This window comes from Phaethon aethereus (assembly GCF_964289735.1).
Source record: "Phaethon aethereus genome assembly, chromosome: 2".
Lineage (NCBI taxonomy): Eukaryota > Metazoa > Chordata > Aves > Phaethontiformes > Phaethontidae > Phaethon > Phaethon aethereus.
In genome coordinates, this window is record NC_138582.1 from 12,747,838 (window position 1) to 12,772,482 (window position 24,645).

At 41.2% G+C, this 24,645-nt stretch overlaps 1 protein-coding gene across 1 annotated transcript in view; it reads right to left on the bottom strand.

Annotated features, from left to right (window-relative positions):
- Positions 1 to 6,509: 6,509 nt before the first annotated feature.
- Positions 6,510 to 24,645, bottom strand: part of NSMCE2 (NSE2 (MMS21) homolog, SMC5-SMC6 complex SUMO ligase) — a gene marked incomplete at its 5' end in the record, with an annotated part of 131,072 nt that continues 112,936 nt past the window's right edge. Inside the window, 3 exons of the mRNA XM_082015425.1 lie at positions 6,510 to 7,294; positions 10,858 to 10,964; positions 11,284 to 11,384. Coding sequence (XP_081871551.1) covers positions 7,135 to 7,294; positions 10,858 to 10,964; positions 11,284 to 11,384 — 368 coding nt within the window. The 3' untranslated portion in view covers positions 6,510 to 7,134. The remainder of the gene's footprint in view (positions 7,295 to 10,857; positions 10,965 to 11,283; positions 11,385 to 24,645) is intronic.

The following is a 24,645-nucleotide window of genomic DNA, read 5'->3' on the forward strand; positions in this document are numbered from 1 at the left end:
TTAATAATGCTCACTACCTTATTCTCAGTCTTATGTTTTGGGCATGGATCATAAGGTCCACATCCAGACTCCTCTCCATCCCCACCAAACTCATTCCAACATATGGAGCAGAGAAGTGATTCCCACTTTGGTTTTTCTGTTTTTTCTAATGTTGGCTGATCCCCAAAATGCAAAAAAAAAAAAAAAAAGGGATGCCAAGGATGGTGTCCCATGACCTGCACAGCTCGGTGCTTTTCAAAGGGTTGAAACTTGTTCTCCTTACCCATCTCCACCAGTGCTTGCACGCAAGCCTGGTTTGGTTATGAACCAGTGCAGAGAACAGGAGGAACTCCAGGGAGAGGTTTGTGGAGAAGAACTGTTGCAGCATTTCAGTATTAGAAGATTTTTGCAGAATATGGGGCTACCACACTTGCCATAGCGGTCTCTTGTCATTGTACGTCACGCAACAGGCATCCAGGCCTATCTCCTTCATTACTCTCTTCCTGAAATCAAAAGCCATTGGGGGTCTTCCTTCTATTCCCTGCACAAGCCTTCACCATTCCATCTCCTCCTCCCCCAAAAAAGATTTTTTGGGGGCCACCTGGCTTAGCATACATGAGATGAATACTAGCATGGCAATTCTCAGCGGCACCTGCGGTGAATTTGAGTCTGAATGGCTTTACAGCCCTTCCAAAAGACCAAGGCAGTGTTACGCATCTCCGATGGATAGCACTGCAAATCGTTGGAAAAAGGATCTGCTGTGAGCCAGCAAACTACAAGGAATGAAACACCGAGCCCTGGATGTTCTGACAGGGGCCCGGTACTGGTGAGGTGGGGCAAGGATGGCTTTTGGGAGTACAGATCAGTAGTCTTGGTGCTTGGCAAAGGACAACAGTGTGCAACAGGCACCTTCCACACGCTAAGGAAGTCTGAGGAGCTCCCAGTCAAAGGACATTACAAAATCATTACAAAAAGTAGATCCCGCCATGGAAAAGCATGGTCAAAGCAAGCAGGACTGCTCGCTGCCTCCTCTCTTCCTGGAGCAGAAACAAGATCCTGTGGGATGTGTATCGCAGATCTGGCACATCCCAGCAGAAGGGTCTTGCCCAGTGCAGATTGCCAGAGCTGTGGCAAGCTGAATGTTGCTCTTCACAAGCAGGATTATTGCATCTGCTAGATGAAGATTTAAGAATCCAGAATTTTTGGTGGTCAGGCATTGACATTCCCTTTTCCTGGCATGTTATTTTATTTAAGGGGATTTTTGTAATGTGGTACTCAAGTATCTACCTGCCTCGCCCTCAGCCAGTGCCTACACTCACCTGATCAGCTGCTTTTCCTTAGATGCTCACAAAATTATCTCCGCTGCTCCAGTTCTCTGACCCTTTATCTTTGCAACTAGAACAGCCAGAGGCAATGAGAATTGTGTAACCATCTCCCCACTTCCCAAGTGCTTGGGACAGGTCTGGTAGCTTTGATAATGTGTCTCATGGGATACAGAGTGAATCTCCATTAGATTAGGCCACTTATAAATAAACTAGCTGCTTGCTATGGGAAGAAATTAAAAAGTCATTATTTTAGTTATCGGTTGAGAGAGGCGTGACACACAAATACTTTAGCTAATATTAAACTATCAGGCAAATGATGAAAAAATAAGTATCTTTATTTTACAAAACCAAGTATCTTTATTTTACAAGTTATCTCAAGCCATGTAATGAATTAAAACTACTCCTAGATTGAAAGCCAGCAAGTTAAAACCAGCAGGTCATCCATAATTTACCAGTGTACAGAATCACCCTGCACACACAGGGCTCAAGGAGTAGTTGCGTGGCCAGGTGATGAAGAACTTAAAAGTAATGTTTTTTATAGCAGGAATGGTATCTGTGATAAACCCACAACCATCCTTGGACACTGCAGAACTCAGCGGCAGATTCGCTGTTAAGATATAAAACACATGACGAGAACATAGTGACATCAAAAGAAGTGCAATGTAATGGTGTTCAGATGACTCCTCTCAAGCCCACACAGAAGCTGCTCTTGCTGGGATCCCGAAATAATTCCTTTTTGATAAGCCAGTTGTTATCAAATGCAAGGAGTCTCATGAGCAGCACCTCCTGACTTTGTTCCTTTGCGGACTAAAGAGCATAAAGGCTTCTTCTGTTGCTTGAAAGACGTGTGAAGGTTCAGGTTTTAAACCTCAAATCCTGTTTTTACTTCAGAAGTTGATTGCACAAGTGGGCAGTGAATGAGTGTCTCTCCATTTCCCTTGCGGTCAGAGGAGATCCTATTCATACTGAGTTTACAAGCAAACACTTCCTTTGGTAAGCTTCCCATGCAATTCAATTCATGCGCGTGCTTTCAGGCTCTGTCTTTGGGTCTGGACTAACATCGGAATAAGCGAGTGAGGCAGGCACTCTCTTCTCAGCCCACTGCAGCATCTTCTGCAGCATTTTGAAATGCCAAAACACTCTGTTTTCTGTACGTTGCTGCAGTCCTGTGAAGTTGCTGACATTACTCTTGCACCAAGAGGCTAAGCACATACGTGGGTATCTACTGTACGATGTACACGCATCCCAGAATTTTACTTGCTTAACAATCAATCTAATCTACTTCTTAGAGTTACTGGCTGGCAGAGTAGAACCTGCTGGCACCTACACATAGGATTCTCCTCTGAGCATTGCTGTGACCATGCTGTGTGTTTGACATAATACATGTTATTATACAGTAAGTACTTTAGGACCAGAAAATAAATCATTATTTATGGAAGACTTGGAATTTGCACTCAGTACTAGTTTGTACTTGTAGTGAGGAGCCATCAGCTTAAGGCTTTGGCCGTAGCAAGAGAAAGGAAGATGTGTCCTTGGGATATTCTGACGTTTTCCACTCCAAGAAGCCCCCTTCCTAGGTGCGTCGTCTTCACTGTATGACAGAGCACTATCCGTTACGGAAATGTTCAGTTAATGGACCACACAGTACCTCAGGATCCATACATGGAGATTTTTAGGGAAGGCAGAGATTAAAATTCACTTGAAAGAGCAGTGGAAGTTAATCAGGTTGCACAGTGAATTCTAAGCTAGTTTTGGCCACAATACTAGAGCTATTCTTAAGAAAAATGTCATGAGGTACTTGTGACCACAGGTAGGTAAGACCTTTGTCATCAGCCACTCATGAGGAAACATGAGTACGTCCAAGGACATTGTCTGAAATAAGGCAGTGTGTTGGCCTTGGCTGTTGAGTCATCGGTATCACTTCCTGCAGCCCCTGCTTTTGCTCCGGGTATTTCTCAAGGGAGCACTGACTTAGCCTAGTCTTTCTGATTCTTCTAGAATGAATAAGATCACAGCTCCTGAGCAGTAATGATGAATATGTCCTTGATTCAGAGGAATGTGCGCTCCTTTTAGCACAAGTGTGCTAAATCTTCCATGAGATGCCTGCCTGATTAGTTTTTATCTTTACACGTCATGGCTCCACTGATTTGAAAACTTCAGAGTCTCCAGTTGTAAAATGGAGAATTCTGCTTCACGGGGAGAATCTGTTCAAGTGAGAGCTGTGCTAATGGCTCGTGCCTTGGGGTACCACTGAAAGCTGCTGCATATAGATCTCTCTTGCCTTTATTTTAATGTTTGATTTGACGTTTATTTAATCACTCAAAACATTATGTAGAACTTCTGTTCTCTGGCAGAGGCAGATTCTCACCAGGTTTTAGTGACAGACCCTTATCAGCTACATTGGAGTTTGCTGCATGTGTAAAGCACCCCTTATGGAAAAGAAGAAAAACATCTCACCTCTGAGTTTCTTTCCTTAAATATTGTTGCAAAATTTCTGACGTCAAGCAATGAGACACAAATTACCCTGTGAACTGTTAACATATGCCTGTTTACCTACGATATCTTATAGCCAAACAGATTAAGATTTCAAGGTTTAACTGCTGTTGAGTTTCCACTTCTGTGAATCATACAGATCAGCTTATTCATCACAGACACTTATTTTTATTCTTTAACTCTTTCAAGCTACTTCTATCCAGAGCAGAGTTTACGGGGGACATGGGACTCATGGGAACAGAGAGGTCACAACTGCGTAACAAACCCCAAACTTTGCAAATGAAAGAGCAAAGAGCTGCCGGTAACAACAGCCACCCCAGTGAACGAGTAGCAGTTTCTAACTTCCATCAGGCCAGCTGACAGGCACGGAAGCCTTCCCCAATTGCCAAGACTAGTCTGTCCTTCCACCTAGTAAAGTGGCAGCTGCAATTCATGCTGATGACCGAGCACTGTAACCTTTCAATTTCAGAAGGAAAATTGCTTGTAAGAACCGACAACAAGGGAGAACCAGCCATGAAAAATCAACAGGATGGCTCAAATTCCAGGTTCAGAGGAAAAAAAATTCATTCCTCATACTAGCACTCCTTGGATGTTATGATGTGATATAGTTTAAATTCAGAAATGCCAAACATTTTGAGGAGAACTTAATTGATTTCAGTAAATACAGGCAGTTTTCTCTAGCAGTTGAATCCATGCAGCGCATCACTGATTTTGATGGGATTCGAGTACTCTCATCAGCAATCCTGACAAAATGCACGAGTATTTGTCTTTCTGGATAATACGGCTGTGGCCATACTTGAAAAGAGGTATCTCTGACGATAAAAAAACCTACCTCTACTTAAAAACACATGTCTCTTCACCTTACATGTGATTGTTATTAAATCTGAGCAGGTAAGTGCTGACAAAAATCAGTCCATTTCTTTCAGCTGAAGACTCAGAAGGATTTCAGAATTTAGGCTGCACCTGCATGTGCCAGTCGGGCGCTCTGATTCACTGATGCTGCCTGGCTCAGGCTAGCAAAGGACAGACGGAAGATCATGTATTTTCAGGCAGGAATGTGAACATTCAAAAATACATTTCCACTTAGAGTGGCAATAAGTGAGTGCTTGACTATTTGTTCTCTTCATTTAAAGTGTTGCTTCAGATTTGTTTGTTTTTTTTTTCTCCCAGATGCATCATCTTAAGCAGACAGTTCACATTATTACCTGTGGATTAGCTAACGCAGAGACAGACTGAGTGCAGCTTCCACTAGGGCCAGCACCACTGCTATGGGTCAAGCCTCTCTCTTTAAGGTACAACAACAAGGTGTAACCAGGACAGCAATCTTCCTTCTACCATTACTCATTGGAGCATGAGAGTAATGACCGTATCAGGAACTGGAGATATCTAAGGGTATACTGGTACAAACACCACAGGTAGCAAACCAAACCTGCTGCCACCAGTTTGTTGGTACGAATTAATCTGGGTATAATTTAGCATTTATAATGTTAGGTGTTATTGAAAGGCACACTTGACATCCAGACACCTACACAAACTAAATTTGAGGTGCGACACTGCAGCCACGGAAAATATATATACATCTTTGCATCTGAAAACTTGGGAGCCTGATTATCGCTAGGGATTGAATTAGATCCATGAGGACAATGTTAATGCACCTCTGTAAGAAACTGCAGAGATTGTTTAACCAATGCAAGTTTCTGCTTGTGAGTGTTCTGCTTATAAATGGCACCAGAGTAAACTTAACCACAACCTTAAAGATGAAACAAAAAGCTATGAAGAGTTTAGGACATTCCACCCCCTCTTTTTTTTTAATTATTACAAATGCTATAGTTAACATCAGTATTTAACTGAAAATCTGTGACCCATCTTAAAAACTATAGGTTTGAGACCTGAGACGTCTTAAAAGGGACCTGATTTTTACACATAAAAATACAAACAAACAAGTACATACTGCTCAACAGCCCCCCAGCCCTTTCAGCTATTTCAGCTGGGCTTCCACAGATTTCTTTGGGGTTAGACCACATTGTGAAAACTACCCAGCTAATTCCCATAAAATGTTTTAAACACAAAAGCTCAGTGCAAATAATAATGGTTTAGTTCCCTTTTTTAGCTATGAAATCAGCTTGCAGATTAATATTCTTCAGTTAGTTACAAAATAAGAATTTCAGTTTGAAGTGCTTTGCACTCTGAAGTGCCATTGGGGTTAATAATGGTCTACGAAAGGAAAGCTGTTAGCAAACAGTAACCCAGAGTGAAAAGCTTAGCGTTTAGGTACCTTAGTTACATTTTACACTAAATGTCAGATTGTAAATTCAGAAAAATGACCTAGGAAAATACCATCTGACCTGCTAAGGATCCCAAAGCTCAAAGAAATCTGTATTTTCTGCTTCACATATGCCAAGAGAAAATATCCATCTGACCACCAAGGCAGCTCCTTTTACCTACAGCTATTTCTAATTCATATATGTTAGTACCTTATCTGCTAGACGTGTTCAGATCAACTTAGGTAATAAATATGGAGTGTCACAAAGTTTAGGTCCTTTTTGGGATCGATGCCAAAATGCATCGATACCTGAAGCTTATACAAAATGTGATTAACTGCTTTTCAATTCAAGGCATATGGTTACAATATATTTCTAATATCTACAAATCAGTTATTGGAATACATTTGTAAATAATTGTAGTCTCCTAACGTATGGTATTAAGGTAAAGCCCTCTGGGACTTCCAAATGAAAAAGCCTGAAATAAAAGCTTCTGAACTTCAAAAGAAAAGCCTAAGTTAGGGCAGAGTGTTCAAAAATTATAAGAACAAGGCCAAGATCCTCAAAGCTGAGTGGTAATTTTGTGTGTCCACACGCAAGGTATAGATGTACAGCACTTCCTGCAAATCACGCTCTATTAAGATTTCCTGAGGCTTGTATGAAAACATGGACGTGCTCTCAAGCAGAGTGTATGACTTGGGTAAATCCTTGGTCAGAGTGCCCTACTTCGAGCATTCCCAGCAGTTACAAAGACAGTAACAGAACTATCTGCGATACTGAGCAAAGCACTTGCTTTGCCGGCAGAATCTGCATCTCTAATATGCTGAAAAAATTAGCACAGCGACAAGGAAGGTTAAATGCTGCAAAACATGTTTTATTTATCAAATGCAAGCTTTTAGAATTTCAGGAAGATTAAAAAAAAAAAAACAAGTTAAACTGGAATTTCTCATACTTGGCAGTTTAAAAAATGCTTTCGGTTACAGCTGAGACCTTCAACTTTGCCTATAAATGAAACACTTTAAATAACAATCAGTTACACAACCTACTTACAATCAGTAGCTTATCTCACAAGACCTCTAACAACAAATTTTCTTTGTGGTAGCAGCATATCCAGCTGACTTTTCCAGTGTTGACCATCTTTGTTTATTCTGACTGTCAATCGCTCTTTTAAGTGCTTCATCTGGCACAAGATCTGATCCTTTTACATCAGCATGGCTACAGCCAATTTTAGGGCATCTGTTAAAAGGAAAAAAGAGACTCCATTAAATCGGAAGACTTGTATTTGTCAGATATCGGCTTTTACATAACATCTGCTAGTTTATTGTATTTATCTGGGATTCACTCTCTCTGTCAGTTCCTCGTTGCCTCCTTTCCTCTTCACCAGCTCTCTGTGGGGAAAAATAAATCCATTTATCTAAACTGGTGGGAATCAACAGCTGAAGGAAGGAAGGAACACAGTGAGAGACGGAGCCTCCAACCTGTAGATCACTCTCTTGCTTCATGTACACAAGCTGCCTGCATCAGTAATGATACTAGCATTGCATGGACATCTTTGTGTGCTGCTTTCTCTCTTTGCAGTCCCCTACAAACTACTACCTCTTACCTTATTAATCTGCAGTAGGGAAGTATAATCTTCACTGACAGATAAATAGGGAAATTAATTTCTAGGGAATTATGTAAAAGAGGATAAGACTTGCAAAGGCTGCCTGGTGAATCAGTGGGCTATCTAGTTAGTGTAAAAATATACCTGGCCTTTTGTGAATTGAGAAAGCACAGAAAAGAGAGATGGGGTCAAATTAACAGCCTCTAAAGGATAATGAAATACAAAATGTCTTACAACTACTTGAAACAGCCAGATAAAGACAGCAGGGTGAGAGATTTTCAGGGACCAAAGCTCATTTTCCTTTGGCAATGGCCCAAACATGCACAGATTGTACCTGCAGTCAGAAATAACACTTTTCCTGAATATTTCCTCTCTTAAGAGTAACTTTTGTCTGAGGTGCTGAACTTATTTACACTCAGTACTCATAGCTTTTACTCCAGATTTGTCCACAGCTTACTGTGTTTGTCATGGATAAGTTACTTAATTGCTCTGTGCCTCAGTTTTCCCATTTATTACCTTATTAGAGCAATAGCTTGCCAGATTAATGAATAACAAGTGCTCAGAAAGCTTCCCACATTTCCTGTAAGCATAAAGTATTAGTATGTCCTTCCAGGCAGTGGAAAATAGTGAGCAAACCAAGACACGTAAGAGTTGCCTAGAGGAGTCCACGGCAAGTCTATCAGCACAAAACCAGCGGCTGTGCGTACGTCAGCTGAAGAGCTGACATTCAGCGAGTGCGCTGCCAAGTGCACCAAAGGGATCCCTTGAATCCCCAGGGATTCAAACTGGAAAGTACGCGTGAGGAAACAGCCACTTCTGTAACTCCAGAGTGAGCAACAGCTTTGATTTCAGAGTCAGGACAGAGAGGATCCCCTTAACCATGACCCTGCTCTATCAAGGCACCTGCTTGCACTCGAATATTGCTGGCAGGAATGCAGTCAAGTAGAATCATAAATAGTTTGGGTTGGAAGGGACATTTTAAGGCCATCTAGTCCAACCCCCCCGCCATGCGCAGGGACATCTTCAACTAGATCAGGTTGCTCAGAGCCCCGTCCAACCTGACCTGGAATGTTTCCAGCGATGGGGCATCTACCACCTCTCTGGGCAACCTGTGCCAGGGTTTCACCGCCCTCATTGTGAAAAATGTCTTCCTTATCTCTAGTCTAAATCTGCCCTCTTCTAGTTTAAAACCATTACGCCTTGTCCTATTGCAACAGGCCCTGCTAAAAAGTTTGTCCCCATTTTTCTTATAAACCCCCTTTAAGTAGCAACACCACCAGAACGGGGTACTCAAATGGGGAACTGGGGAACCTGCTGCATCAGCTGGCCTGGCTTCCCACCACAGCAGACTATGGTTTTTCAAAGCTGACTGTGTTTTCATGAGAAACATTAAAATTATAGCAGGTCAGTGAGATTGGGCAGACAAAACCAAATAGTCTTTCTTAATTTCATTACAGTGAAGCCAAGTTGTTGCTGTGTGTGTGCTTTTCTAGCATACTGGAATAACTGCTGTAAAAATGCTAAGGTTGCAAGCTAAAAGCTCAAAATTAAGAACTGCCAGTATTCAGACTGCACAAATAAGTTTGGTTTGGGTACAAGGTAGCTTTTAAAGCTAAGTGTTGTACAGCTTATGTGATATTTTTTTTTTTACTCTAGAATTTCTCCAAGCCTTTAATTTCTTAAAAGATAAAATAAAATTCAATCATGTGACCCTATTAGATTTTCAGCAGTGCTAACACTTCTGATCCACCACAACAATCTTTACTATCATGACATTTTCCTGATGGATTTAACAACATAAGAAATATTTAGATATGAACATCCTAAATTAGGTTCAGTATTGCAGACAGTATTTTTGTTTTAGTTTTGGGTTGTTGAACATGTGCTTCCTAGCCTGTCCCTGTCCTCCAGAACATTCACTCTCTTCTTTCCAACTTGTGAGTTATTTCCCCATCCATTTTTCCAGCCAAGTTTCTGTCCATCCATATTGCTGGTTTTGTTGTTATTCCCAGGATATTGCACCAACTCCACTTTTTATCCCTAGACCTCATAACACAGGCAAGGTGCTTCCATCTTGGTCTTCAAGCTGTCTTGACATTAAGGTAGTGGCTGGACATCCCAACCGATGCTTGATTTCATAGCAGTGCTTTCCTGTGGCCAGGAAGGAGCATGGAATAAAAAGTCCTGCTCCACCCCTGTAACCTCCATGGCGGGAGGTCTAACAGGAATGCAAGAGCAACGGACGGAGGAAGTACGCTGAAGCAAGCTGCCTGTGGCATTATCTTTGGGGAAATCAGGTTGCTAGTCTCTGGCAGACTTTCCTAAGCATGTCCAAACTGCACATTTATTAAAAAGCCCTCAACTGGTAAGTTTTCATGAGGTCATCAACACCAAAGCATGAGACTGTGGCATATATGGTGTAAAAACAAATGTGAAATTAATGATGATATGATATGACATGATATGTCCTCTAAACTTGCTCTAAAGTGTCTGAGCCCCCCTTTTTTTTTTATTTTTTAAATGAAAACATACCAAGTTTGAAACTTACCAGGGAAAATTTCAGGTTTGAAAATTCAACTGTTACTCTTAATTCAAAAAAATATGTCCTGTGTGGAAAGTGGCAGGCCGCTTTGATGATATAAAGTAAGAATTCTTGAATTGCATTGTAGTAGGAACTGCACAATCCTGTCTGATCATTTTTAAACTCTGTACTACCTAAAATGTTGTGTTTTAATATTTTTCACTTTAACACTCATTTAAGTGTTTCAATATTTCGCAGTTGTATTGGAATATAACTGCAGAAGAGGGTGCACAGAGGAGATTTTTTTTTCATTAACTTCAGGGCTTGCTAAATAAGCAGTGGGAACAAAATGAGCAACTACATTTTAGGAAGCTGAGGTTTCTTTTTGTTGTTCATGGCTATAGGAAAACTCTTTGCTTCTCTTGTTGTGCAGGTACCATGAGTAGCTGTAACTTCCCCACAGACTTCCTGAATATTTCCTTACACATTGTTTTAATTAAAAAGAAAAGCTCCTTCACGTGTACAGTCCTAATGAGGAGACTGTGACTTGGGCAGACACTGAAGTATTACTTCCTGCAGCCTTGCCAATCCAAACACATTTCCTAGAACAAGTGGAGTAAAATTCCACTTACACAGCAAAGCAAATAGCTTTTCCACACATTCTTGTTAGCTTACCGGACTTTTTTCTTTTGCTGCTTTCGAGTCTGGATAATTTTTAGAATGGCGTCTTCTTCATAGGTGTGTCCACAGACTTTGTTTCGAACTGGTCTCTTCATTTCCACCTGTAATCAATAAGGTTTGATTTAAAGGAACTGATAATGCCCATGAAAATGCTTCTTATGAGATTTTATGTAAAACAGCGTGAAGTGTGTTTGCCATTCATACATGGCATCCCACTGAAATTACAGGGTCAGGTCCTGCATGGTAAACTGCATTTCTACTGACGGGGGGCATTTCCCACGCAATGTTGCTCTTTTTTGATAATGTTTGTAATTTATACCGCCTGATTTTTAACAAGTGTTGCAGATTTGTAATGAACAATCCAATGAAGAATATGAAATAACCATTGCCCAATCGATTCTAGTAGCAGTGATAGCATACCTGTGTAATGGGACAAATAAAGTTCATCTGACTCTGAGTCACGGCTATATCTTCATCGATTTGTTCAATGGTCTCATTATCATTACCTGACCGATGACAAACTATAATGGGAAACAAGACAATTTTAATTTAATATTCCATATAGATAGCCAATACTTAAAATAGGCAAAATCCAGCATTTGCCAAGCATTATCTCACAGTGATATCTAAGATGCCACAACGTATTTGTCCCACTCCCTGAGCAAGATACTGCAAAAAATGCTGTACTATGGGCTCTGTTAGAAAATGTGGATTTTTAAATGGCAACCACTTGTTGTGTGTGTGTGTGTGGCTATTTATAGCCAATGCTGGAAACGAGGGCTGGGAAGGAAAGCAAGCTGGCCTGAATATATGTGAAGCCTTTGGTAATCTCTGTTCAAGTTCACCAAAAACCAGTAACATGCAGATGAGTCCCCAGAATCTAACAAAGGATGAGGTGGAGCTTTTGCAGATCTGGCAGTCCTATGCTCAAGATCAACTTGTGTTTTAATGTCATAAACGTGCTTGCTATATAGCCTGTATGCCCAGTATATACTTTAAAAGGAACTTGAACTATTTATCATAATGCATCATTTGTAAAGTGATGCCACTGTATTTAAACAAGACTATAATTAGTGAAAAACAAAAGCCAAGAAAGTGTTATTTGAGATGGACAACAGAAATGTTACCAAAGTAACCTTAAGGAGGAGGGACAGAATGAAATACTGAAACCTCCCAGAAAACACTTGATGGTCCAATGCCAGGGAATGAGGGCCAGACAAACAGGAAGAAATCCACCTTGAGCTGGAGAAGATGCGGGTCCCCACCGCATCACCCACCCCAGAAGAAGAAGGCAAGGTGTAAGCAACTCTGTGTACCCAGGGGCACGTCAGCCCAGGGTTCTATGCAGAAAATAATTAGCAAGAGTCAAAAGCTGAGACACAGGAGCAGCTAAGGAGGAAATATATTGCTAAGTATGACCTTAATAAATGTATACATGTTGTTTTGTCTTTTCCTAACTTTGCTCTGTTATTGTGAATCTAGGCTTTTAGCTGGATGCATTTGTTTATCTTTAAATCTTATCTGGTAATAACAGCAAACTTAACACCTGCCATAACTTTCCATTCCTTTGGGGTAGTTCTGCAATGTTTTTGCTGCAGTGCTCTGGGGTGTAGTTCTCAAGGTGTCCCCAAGCTGAAGAGAGTATTTTTTTCTCTAGCTGCACAAGGTTGGTTGCAGTGTGGCACCACAGGGTTCAGAGAGGATGAAACCCTTCAGTGGCCTGCATTGACTTTGACTGCCAAGGAGGGCAGTGAGAAACACAATTGAAGGGTTTAGAGGTACCTAGAATCATAGAATCCTAGAATAGTTTGGGTTGGAAAGGACCTTTAAAGGCCATCTAGTCCAACCCCCCTGCAGTGAGCAGGGACATCTTCAGCTCGACCAGGTTGCTCAGAGCCCCGTCCAACCTGACCTGGAATGTTTCCAGGGATGGGGCATCTACCACCTCTCTGGGCAACCTGGGCCAGTGTTTCACCACCCTCAGTGTGAAAAATTTCTTCCCTAGATCTAGTCTAACTCTTTTAGTTTAAAACCATTACCCCTTGTCCTATCGCTATAGGCCCTGCTAAAAAGTCTGTCCCCATGTTTCTTACAGGCCCCTTTTAGTACTGGAAGGCTGCAGTAAGGTCTCCCCGGAGCCTTCTCTTCTGCAGGCTGAACAACCCCAACCCTCTCAGCCTGTCCTCATAGGAGAGGTGTTCCATCCCTTGGATTATTTTTGTGGCATTTTTTACTTCACGATTTGCCTTCTACAAAGTCTCAGCCTTGGTTCCCTTTGCTGCTATTGCACAGTATCAACCAATCTTTGCATTTTTGCATCCCTGGTATTCAGTCTTCCGCATCTGTTAAGGACCAGTGTTTCCTAACTTATGGTCAGTCCTGCATGCCTGTATAATACCATCACCTTCCGGATGATAACAGCAGACATCATGCTTGGAGCAATCACAGTCTCTCACACCCAGTCTAGACTGAGCACACTGCCATGTGAGCCAGCACATCCCTGGTTGAGGTACTCTTGGCATCGGTGTTGCAGCCATCGCTCCACCGCAGCACCTCTCGGTGTGCCTGTTTTATTTGCGTATTTTTCCCTCCTCCTTAACAGAGCTTGCCCTTCTCTCAAGTCCAATATACCAAGAGTTTTCCAAACATTTGGGAATGTTTCTGACCTGGGTACTCCTGCGAATACTTAGGCAATACTCAGGCGAGCACCAAGGGTATTTCTGTTACGAAGGTTTCATTCAGTCAACAGGGTGTGGATGCCGGGGGAAAAGGAGCTCAAATGTCCAATGTCAATAATAATTTTAAGGCTTTCATGTCCAAGAATATTAGCATACCTTTATCAGATACTGACCTCCTAACAAAAGTAAACACTTGCAAATCAGAAGGAAAAAGTGGGCACAATTTAACTGTAAATACCAAAACTGCAATGGTATAGACATCAGAAAAAGACTTGCATCAGTTACCAGTTTTCAGAAAAGAAAACCTGTCACATATTATTCTTAGATTGCTCATATAGAAGTTTTTTTCTATCATAAAATCATAGTATTTTGAAGAAAAGAAAACTTTTTGGGGAAAAAAGTACGGTTTTTTAAATGAAACTTCTGAAATACAAAGCAATGGGTGAAATCCCACTGAGACAGCGAGGCTAAACAATATTTCAAACATTGGTAGGTGCCAGCTTTGGCATGGACTGCTTTATTTAAGTACTATACTGGGGTTTTATTCCTATGAGTAATGCCAACAAAGAGCAAGAGATTTAAGAATTTCCTTAAATTCATTTATCTGCAAATTTTGACATACTGCAGCTCCAATCTTTCCTGCTGAAAACATCTGGAAACTCACATTTTTCTATGTTGTACTTTGTTTCAACTCATGAACTTGGCATGTAGTTCTTGTGTACCAGTGCATCACGACAGTCAATGAAGTTAGAATGCAGCAGTACTAGCAAGATCTAGGACAGGAGATAGTTTACAGAGGATGCCTTTTTTTGTATCAATATGTAGATGCCAAGGAAGGTGGGTAAAGTTTTAAAATGTGGGGCTTGTGCCTGTGATTTTACTTTTAAAGCTCAGCACTCCAAGTTAGGCAGCTAAGTGGCCTCTTCTGGAAGAGAGTTTACTTCGCGCAGCACCTTCTGACTTTGCTAAGGAGTCACCAATTCACTCATCACTTCTGTGTGTGCTTACTTAGGTACTGACAGAAGAATTTAGGAGATTATGTTGAAGCATCCGAGTTTGAAAATATGAGCTCAAGCTTGCATACTGGAGCTTGAGTCTCCCCTGAAGGCCTCAGGTCTCTAAATTATGTGAGCTAAATCACAGCCTGGGTGTGACTCTGGCTTTGGAGGTGATTTAGATGCCTCATGTTTAATGGTTAAAATTCCAGGAGTTGAGACCCATTCCTTGTAGGTGGGATATATTAATCTTCCTGGATTCAAGTAGTACTCCTGCTGCAAGCTTATCTTAAACACTTCAGGTTGCACTTCATTTGCAACGATTCTGTATACAGTCTACCAGCGTGGGGCCCTGGTTTCAAGAAGTTATCACAGCACAAATGAATAATTATTTAAAATATTTCCTCTTCATAAGCAGCTAATATTTTTAATAATAAATATGCAAGACTGGGATGATGCAAGTGGTACCTCAAACATGTCAATAGCAAATTAGCATAAATCAGATTAACCACCCACAGATTTGTTGTTATTGTTTGATGTTCTAGATTACAGGAGGAGAGAGGAAAATAACTTTTTTCAATTACAGTAAATTTTGCAGACATTACAAAAGACACATACATCCCGAACTGGTCAGTAAGATGCTCTAAACCATAGATCTATACCTGTAAACTCATATTGGAAGATGTTTTTATTAACGTCAAAGGGATTTTTTATCAAATGAAATATATAAAAGTTTGGAGGATCTAATTTGCAAGTCTGACTATTCTATAGAAAGAAGAAATAAAAACACCAGGTCATACATATTTCAGCTAAGTCAGGTTACATTTTTGTAAAATTGAGTTTTCCTTGCAAATTAAAACCAGATGCAGAAAACACTAAGTTATTGTTCCTGAAATTCAGATGTTGCCTTGAGTAACAGAAGTACCTACATCTATTTTGGTAGTCTGAGAGATTACGTTTTAAGAGCCTTAAGAGTTTCTAGTTTTCCATTCCAGCCAATTGAAACCTGTTAGGAGCATTAGTAACACATTTTCTATCTGGCTATCTCAGCAATGATGTTTACAGCTAATTAGTGCCCACTGTTGTAATAAAACTGCATTCTCATAAAGGTATCTATTTTTGGTAACGCATCATAATGAATTTTGCAACTGCCATCTGTTTTTTACTTATTCAAGTTTAATTAAAAGCTGGTAGTACTTTATATCTCTATCACTTTCATCTCTTGATAAAAATGTGACTAATATGCCTTAGCTCAGTTTTTACCTACTCTGCTAAGAGAGACCAAGAACTTGCAAGCCAACTTGTAAAAATAAGAAAACCACAGTGCTGAGACATTAACTGCTATATTGTGAATTACATTAAGCATGGATAGTAGACATATTAAAAATGCATTAGAGGACAGATCCTCTCCGTTGTCATTGTCACTTCTATGACAGACAGACTGCTGCCTGCTCACCGCTTCCACTGCCAACAACATCCTCTACCCAATTCATCTTTCTCTGACCTGGCCCTGAGTGAGTACATATTGCAATGTAAACTTAATTGATTTTTTTCCTCTTGTGCTGCGCTGCTCTGCCTTCTCACCTGCCATCAGCCAGCCACTAATCCTGGCAATCAAAGGGTAACGTTAAGCATGCGGGATTCAGTCTTTGTAAGCCTGAGCCACCAGACAGACAAGGTCTTGGCTCCCAAGAGGGTCTATTGTGCTGCTGACTCCATAGAAATAACAGCAACTCATCCAGGCTGGGAAAAATCCTATCTCTGAGAGCTCCAAGACAAACATGAATGTTATGAGGGCAAGTCAAATGCCAAGTGTTCCTGCCAGCAGGATACAGAAAATAACGAAAGGTGGGGGAGGTGAAGGACATCACACCCAAGAGCTGTATTCTGTCAGAAGGAGTCTGGGGCACTGCTAGCTCGGGGTGAAGAAGGTCCAAGGACAAGTCTAAAGGAAGGAATGAGCCCAAACGCTGCCTTCCCTGAAACACACTGCTGAGACCACCATGGGCACTGCTTAAGAGTGGGTCAGCATGCCCATCTGTGCTCTGAATTTGGGTCAGATCCTGAGAAGCAGACCAGAACAACTGTCCGGTGTCCTGTCCCCAGGATGGATCTGCAGTAAATGCTGTAGGAAGAGTGAAAGACGAGGGGAAGCACAGTGATACCTTCCTGGCAAACCTTCCTAGTCTCTAGAAATTTGTGGCCAAGGACTTCCCGAGTCAGAGGTAATATCTTTGTACTTAATAAGCCCTGGAGTTTTCCTCCAATGAATTTGTCTAAACTTGGAGAGGGGAATTTGGGCCTGGACTTTTCAGCTTGATTAGAGACAGTTATCTTTGCTAGAAAGGTTAGCAACAGTTTAATTTTCCTTGAAACTTACCGCAGAGGCTGCAGGTTACACTTTAATTTGATTTTAAGAGGGAAAATAAGGTGTGCAAGCTACAGCTGCAGTCAAACAGTTCAAAGGCTTTCTGCTTTTGCCAGAGGCATGCGATAGTTTAATTTGCCAACCAAGCCAAACTAGGCTTTGCATTAAAGTACATTACAATTTGATTACTTGCTGGTGTTGCAATGCACAAGTTGATCTAAGGAAGGTGGCCTCTAACATGTTCCTCCAGATTGCAATTGCAAATTTTACTTGCTCCTGCCCAGGCCAAGCCATTTGCTGGTAATTTATTGACAAGTCCCTTGTATGCGCCCTGTTTTACACATACCTGTGTAAGAAGTACATAGACGTGCATTTGGTCAATCCAAACTAAAATGACAACGCTGTAAATATAAGCCATTCTAAATTTCCCGGAGTGTGAAAGACAAATTAGATTAAGAAATTAGCAAATTGTTAGTTCATTTATATAGTAAGAGTGGGGAAGGAAAGGACAGTATCCTGCACTAAGCAACAATCCTCTAAAAACAGCTTTAATGCTATCAAATTCACAGCACTTGCATATTTTACAGTATTTTGTCCCACTAAGCTACAGGCCTTTTAAAATACACTATTCCTAATGTGAATACTGTTCCTGTTTTATCCTTTCAATACAGGGTAGAGCTGGTTGATGCCAGTTTTCCAGAATGACCTTAAAATGAAGAGAGACTATGATTTGATGGAAATGTTATGGGACACTCGTTACAGAAATATAAGTGAAGGAGACGGAACGGCACTTGAAGCTAAATACAATTTGCTGTTTAATGTATTAATAAATAAAACATGACTACAAATCCCACCTAGAAAAAAACCAAAACAAACTCCAGAGGTGCCCTGTGAAAACTTCAACTCATACACTATTCAAAGTATCATCTTTACCTCTAGATTTTGGGAAATTCAGACTGTTGTGCTGTGGGAGCTGTCACTCAAAATGTGAACAGAAAGGATATCTTTGATTATAGACCACGCAACTCAAGCAGTTTGGTAGGCAAACACATTGAGGCAGCTTTCTTGCTCCCTCCGTTATTGCAAACATGAGAAATCCACACTTCAAAGGCCGTGGAGGACATTTCAAACGGCAGTTTCCTCATCCCTGCAGTCTGGACTCGATCTGTAAAAGTTCCCGGGGGAGAAGAAGACTACCTAAAAAGATGTCATGAAGGCTCATCAATAAGCTCAGAGGAGCCACTATTTCCTGAAAACCTAATGCGGCCATATTATTCCATTTTAACTATCACCACAATGGCGTGTAAACTTAATAAGCAAGTTAAACACCAAAGGCTTGCTGAAAAAAACCCTAATTGATAATCGGAGTACTTAAATGACCAGGAACCTCTAGGTCTACATGAAAGCATGCCAGGCACGTGACAATGGGATGCCACACTACGAGCAAAGCAAGACAAAAACTGGAAGATCTTACGACGAAAAAGTATATCAGACACAAGCTACTAAATTGCAAATATATGTAAAGAACGTTTTTATTACTTGGGTTTTCTCCTGCTCTTCAGAAGAAAAAAGGCTGAACAATCACTGCTTCATATAGTATACTGTATAAAGGCAATTTCCATGCTTAGAGAGCATCATTTCATATATCAGAGATTAGAAGAATATCACACACATTTAAAAAATGAAGAAATTCACTCCAGACACTTGAAAGAAAAAGTTGCAAAAGATGCAACCAGAAAAAAAAAAAAAAGGGCCTACTATTTCATTAGAAGATGAACCACTTTCCATTACTAACATTGTGGTCAGAATCTGGAATGTCACTGATGCAATGCTAACCATCAAATGACATGAACATGTAGGGCTTGCCTACACAGGGAAGCTGTTGCAAAACAAGCGAGGGTGTGAATGTAGAATGCAGGAGCTGCTTGGCATTAACTCACTGTGTGGACGCTCTATTCTGCACTAGGAGTGCCTGTTGGCTCTTTATCCTAATCCATTTCCCCAGTGGACTTGAGGAAGCCATTGTTAATGCTGGACAGGAGGAGTGAGAGGAAAGCCATCGGTCTTGACAGCAGCTTGGAGCCATGTTCGCTTATGCATGAGTCCTCAGCAGTCCTTAGATGGTCCGTTCTGTAAATTTAATTCAAATTTTCTCAGACCAATCCATGCCAGGTATTCTCTACACGTTAGCTCACAAGCAGAAACCATGCCTACAGTATCTCTGAACAAAAAGTAACATCATGTATCTTGTAACCTGTACGGTTGGAGGTCGCTTTGCCCGTTTCATTATGTCATTTGTGCATTTTTTTAGCATTCACTTCTGAAAAGCTGAACTGGTGACAGATTTTCAGGCGGAACAAGCTTCTGCTAGAAAACACTTCTGGACAGAAGTGTTCAGGGTAACAGAGGGACGGAAAACAGTGACCAGGCAGTGTAGTTTCCGAGCAGTCCGACAACAGGCTGCTGTGGAACCCGTGAGCAGAAAAGCTCCTAGCTAGCCCAGATGATCACAGCCCTACAAGATTATCATTCTGATCATCATTTCAATCTGTCTCTTCACGTCCTCCTCACAAGACTTTTCGGAAAAGACTTCACTGTATTTCTCTCCTAAACAACTTTGTTGAAAAATGCCTTTAAAAAGTCACCAAAATAATGCCCCCAGCCCTGCTGTCAGGAGGGTGGTGAATACAGACACATGTAGTTTGTCATGTGTTGGGGCACAGGTAGGAATATTTATGAGGTGAACGGTGAGAGGGCATGACGCTCTAATCCCTGAACATTAACCTGTTGATTTTGTGATTGTCAAGGACGGCAGCGATTCAGCAGCTGTCGGAAACTGCAGCAAGAGCGCGGGAAAGAGCAAACTCCCGCCTTCGGGAATGGGGAGGTTTGTAGTACAGGAAAACAGTCCCGCTGCCCGCTTCACTCAGAGGAAGCTGGAGGGACAGGTCTGCCTCTCTTTACCAGGAAAAGACGATATCACTCTTGAATAAAGATGTGAGTACAAATAAGAAAAAGTGAAACTGAAATGGGGGGGACAAAATATTCTTCTCCCTAGCCCCAAAAGCACAATGTCAAAACACTTGAAAGAAACTTTTGGGTGAGATATTTTATTTTGGCATGAGTATTAATGAATAGAGCAACATTTGCAACTCTGTTCCTAGTGATGCATTTCAATCCTTCACAGCGCCTTCTAAAACTCTTAACTAGTTAAAAAATTAATTTACTTCATTTATATAACATCAAGTGATGACAATTCAATGTGCAATGAAGCACTATATATATCCACATAACTTACTGGAGTTATATTATTAAGATGTATTAAGACAGAAGTTGTGTTCCTTTCACAAGCCTTTTCTGTAGTTTACTCACAAACTTTAGCACTCCAGTTGTTCTGAATTCTGCAGCTTTGCACTGCCGGAAACGCCTCTGCTGAAATGGCCTCCGGGATGGGCAAGAAGACTCATGTGTCTGTGTGTCATGGTCATCACCCCAGCACCATCTCGCAGCTTGTCCTGCTGCAGTCACCACACCGGGCACTGGCTGGGTACCCGCTCGAGGCTGCGTCTCCCGCTCTGCTCCTGCCTTTGGTCACCAGCCTGCGGCCCCAACAACCTCCTTAGAAGAGGAACCTTCCTAAAGCAACGAATCATTTGTGAAAGTAATAATATCCAATTCCTTCTTCTCTTGAACACAAAACACTATAGAAAAAGTGGTTTTTTCCAACCATGACCAGTTTCACTGGTGGGAAACTGAGGCACAGGGCAAGAATACATCTAGAGCCACTAGCACATTTTGTGTGCTAGACCGTTGTCCTTCCCGTTAGACCACACTGCCTTCCCCCTGAGTAACTAAGTTTCCAAATACATTCTTAGTTGAATGCATCAGTTTCATGCTAAAAGCAACAAATGCAATACAGAATCCAGTGTCTTCTAGTAATTGCGCAATATCTGGTTGTTTATTTTGAGAAGACCAATGCTTGCACTGAAGAACACATGATCATTTTCTGCTAAGTCATATGTATAAAATAGTGCTGCTTTGCTAAACTACATGGGAAAAGAAAAAAAATCAGCATTTAACATCATATTGAAACAAGTTAAGAAATAAAACTCATGGGTTTTTTTGAAGAACTTACAGATCTGCCATTGCTCAATCGTAAAACTGCAAGGTTTTCATTCAGGTTAAGGCAGAGTGACACGTGTGTGTGTACTAAGACATTCTGCATAAACTGTGCTGCGCACCCTGAGCAGATCTTCACTATCATAATCCTCGGTAAACTCTTCCCTAAAAGAAATAAAAAATGTTGCTATTCCCAATTTCTACAGCATCCTCCAACACAATGTCATGGGGGGCTTGTGCAGCTAAACATAACGCTATCATCAGTTAGGAACAGCTGAACAGTTATTTTTCTCAACGCATCCTGTGATGTAAGTTAGGCTTCTTGAATGGCAGTCAGTAGAAAAAATCTAACACTAAAGCCCGGAGCTATAAATACTCACGGATTATAGCTGCAGCAGCCTAGTAGCTTCTGATGGTAATTAGCAGTTAACTTTAAATCTGATCAATACTTATTTTAAATCCCCTTCTGCAGATTCTCATTTGCCAACTGGCAAAGAGCGTCTTCATTAATGCTACATACATCACAAAATCATTACCATGCTATAGGTGTCATTTAGATAGCAACACATGCATTTTAGACTTCACCTTGACATTTTTGCACAGTGCAGAACACAGACAATCTGGAAACGGCTGTGTTTTATGGCAAGTGTGCTGGGAAGACTGTGGGGGGCTTAACTAAGGTCAAGCATGAGGCAAAGTCTTTTAAACCCTCAAGGTCTCTCTGTGTCTACCCTTTCCTCTCCAGATCAGGTCTAAGAGGGTAATGAAGTGGGACAGAGAAAGGACTTGAAGACCCTCAGCACAGATGCACACAGCAGCAGAAACAAGAACGGCTAAGCAGGACAAGCAGAGCGAGGGAAGCGAATGTTGAGTTGATGGGACAGCAGTTGCAGTGTCTCTTGTGCTTTATAATAAGGATAACGAGAGGACCACATAGCTAAATCACATGGCATTCTGCAGAGTCTTCATCTTTCTAGCAAAGCAGGTAACGTTACACTCGCCATTTCAATCTTATTACCAGGATGGAGTAATATTATAGTTGTCCTCTTTAAGAACTATTAACTTCCCTTGCACTCTTTGGCTGGCATGTCAGCTCTTGCAGAAACACCTACAATCCCTGCACGCATGCTGAGAAAGATCAAGATTTTGTATGTCGAAATAAACAGCTTAACATAAGTGAAACAATCAAACTGCACTAATTAAGGGAAACAGAAATGAATACGAGAGAGCTACCCTAAGGAATCACCATTTCAAAACAAAGAAGATAAGGCACAGCCTGGTTTTGTCAGTGCTCCTTTCACATCAGAAATCAAGCACAGCCCTGCAACCCAGAATTTAGGTTAGGTCAGCGTTGCTGAGACTCTCTGGTTTGTACAGGTAATTAAGATTCCTCCTTTTCTACACAGCTGGCTACAGCTAGTAAAAATATGTGGGAATTGGATTCAATGACTGGAAGGAAGGGAAAACCTTTAAGGCCAGAACCATTATTTTCCCTATTCCAAGCTTTTATTTGCAGATACCAGCACTGGCAGTTGCAGCTCTTTGAGATCAAGTATCACCTTGGTATGGCTTGATGCCAGTACTAGAATACATCACACAATTTAGGAAATTATTTGTTAGATTAAGAGGCTGCAAAGCACTTTTAGTAAAGACCATAAAGGGACTACATCATTAAAAACATGCAACAATAGAAAATGATAGTCACAGGCAAGTGACACAGTTAAGCTCTCCCTACGACAAAACACACTCAGCCTTAACTGAAAAACTGCTGCAACCATACACTACTTAAGAGGTGTCCCATTAGATTTTTCATTGCAAAGCTGATGGTGGTACAGCATCCTATTTCATATAAAGGAAAACGTGCAAAGTATCAGAAGGGGTCTTCAGAGGGCACATGCTAGAATAATAAATAATTCCAGCCAGGGAATACTGGGGAACCTGGAAAATGGCAGCGAGCCGCATGCCAATTTTGTAAACATCGGGAATGATCGCTTCAGAGCTTTCGGCTGCTTGAGGTGCTGTCCAGCCGTGTACGACAAACCGAAGAGGGAAGAGTCACGGTGTTAGTGACACCCACAGGTATGTGGAGAGGGCAGTCATTTAGCAGTAAGCTGAGTTCCTTGGGAAGTGACAGTCTTCGCAATCATGCATTCCTGGGTTACTACATTTGGCCTCTGGCTTGTACAGCGCAGAGCTTGAAACCAGGAGCTCGATTATCACTGACAATGCCGATCTGGAATTTCAAGAATGGGTTGTAGTGGGTCCCAGGAAGCAAACAGCATTTATGAAGCAAAGCAGCACTCTATACCTTTGCCAACGGAGAATGTTATGTTGTGCCGAGATGTTGCAAGAGCATGCACGGAGTGTGGGAAAAGTGCAAACAGAGCTGGTGTAGTAGGGACTACAAACAGCATCGCGTTATTTACCACGGGGGGCACGGAGGCGTATGGAATTCCACACCAGGCAGCACCTGAAAATATTCTTCAGCAAATTATTAAACAATTCGACTGTAAGCAGCTAAAAGATATAAGGTAGTAAGAGGCAGTCAGTATGTTTCTTGCCAGCTCAAATCATGCCCAACTGATCTAGCCTGCTTCTCTGATAGATTAACTGTCCCTAGTGGACAAGAGAAATCAGCTAACATATACATGCTGATTTTAAATACACCTTTTAATGTTCTCCAGATGACATTCTCCCAAGTAAACTAAAGAAATTAGTATAGATCTTCACCCAGATCCGAGAAACAACACAATAATTAAGCTTTCTTCTGATTACAGTTTCTTTTTTTTCTAAAACAGATCGCTGGTGTAACAATCGTTACAATAATGCCTAAAAGCCATAACAGAGATCAAACGAGATTGTACAAGACACTATACACGTTCATGAAAAGACAATTTCTGGCACTGCAGAACTACAGTCTAAACAATCAGGACAGACAAGGAAAATAACTTAACCAACACTGTCAGAGATGGGAAACCGAGGCAGAAAAAGATTAAGAGCCCGATTTTCAAATGAGCTCAGCATATTTGCTGCTGAGCTCGCTTGAAATTCTGGCCATAATCAACATCATGGAAATCACTAGATATTGAGCTCCTTTGAAAATCAAACTTCAATATGAAAATTTGGCCCAGAGGTCTTTTGAAAAGCTACATCAATAGGCTTACCCAAGGTCACCCAGGAAGTCGGTGGCAGGGCTGGGAACTGAACTCACATCTTCTGACTCCCACTCTGGTGCATAACTAATGTCACTCTGTGTTCTGTTTTAATTAGCTACAGGGAGATCTCAAACCAGAGAACGCTTTTGAAATGAAAGAAAAGAAAACCCTCACAAGTGCATTCAGTTTCCTTTCAGAAGTATCAGCACAATGGGCTACCAGTGACTCAGAAGCAGTAGGGATTTCTAACTTCTGTTTTCCTTTGAGAAGATAAATTGTTTGTTGTTTACTACCATACATAAAGGGATTCATTGGAGAACTGTTCATTTTTTCCCTAACAATATTTTTTTTGACTTGTACTATGCCTCTGACCCATACAAATATTTTTCCAGTGACAAATGAGGATAGAAAAAGGAAGCCTGCAGAGTGCAAAGGCTCCTAAGGATTAGTAGACAACCTCTGGGGCA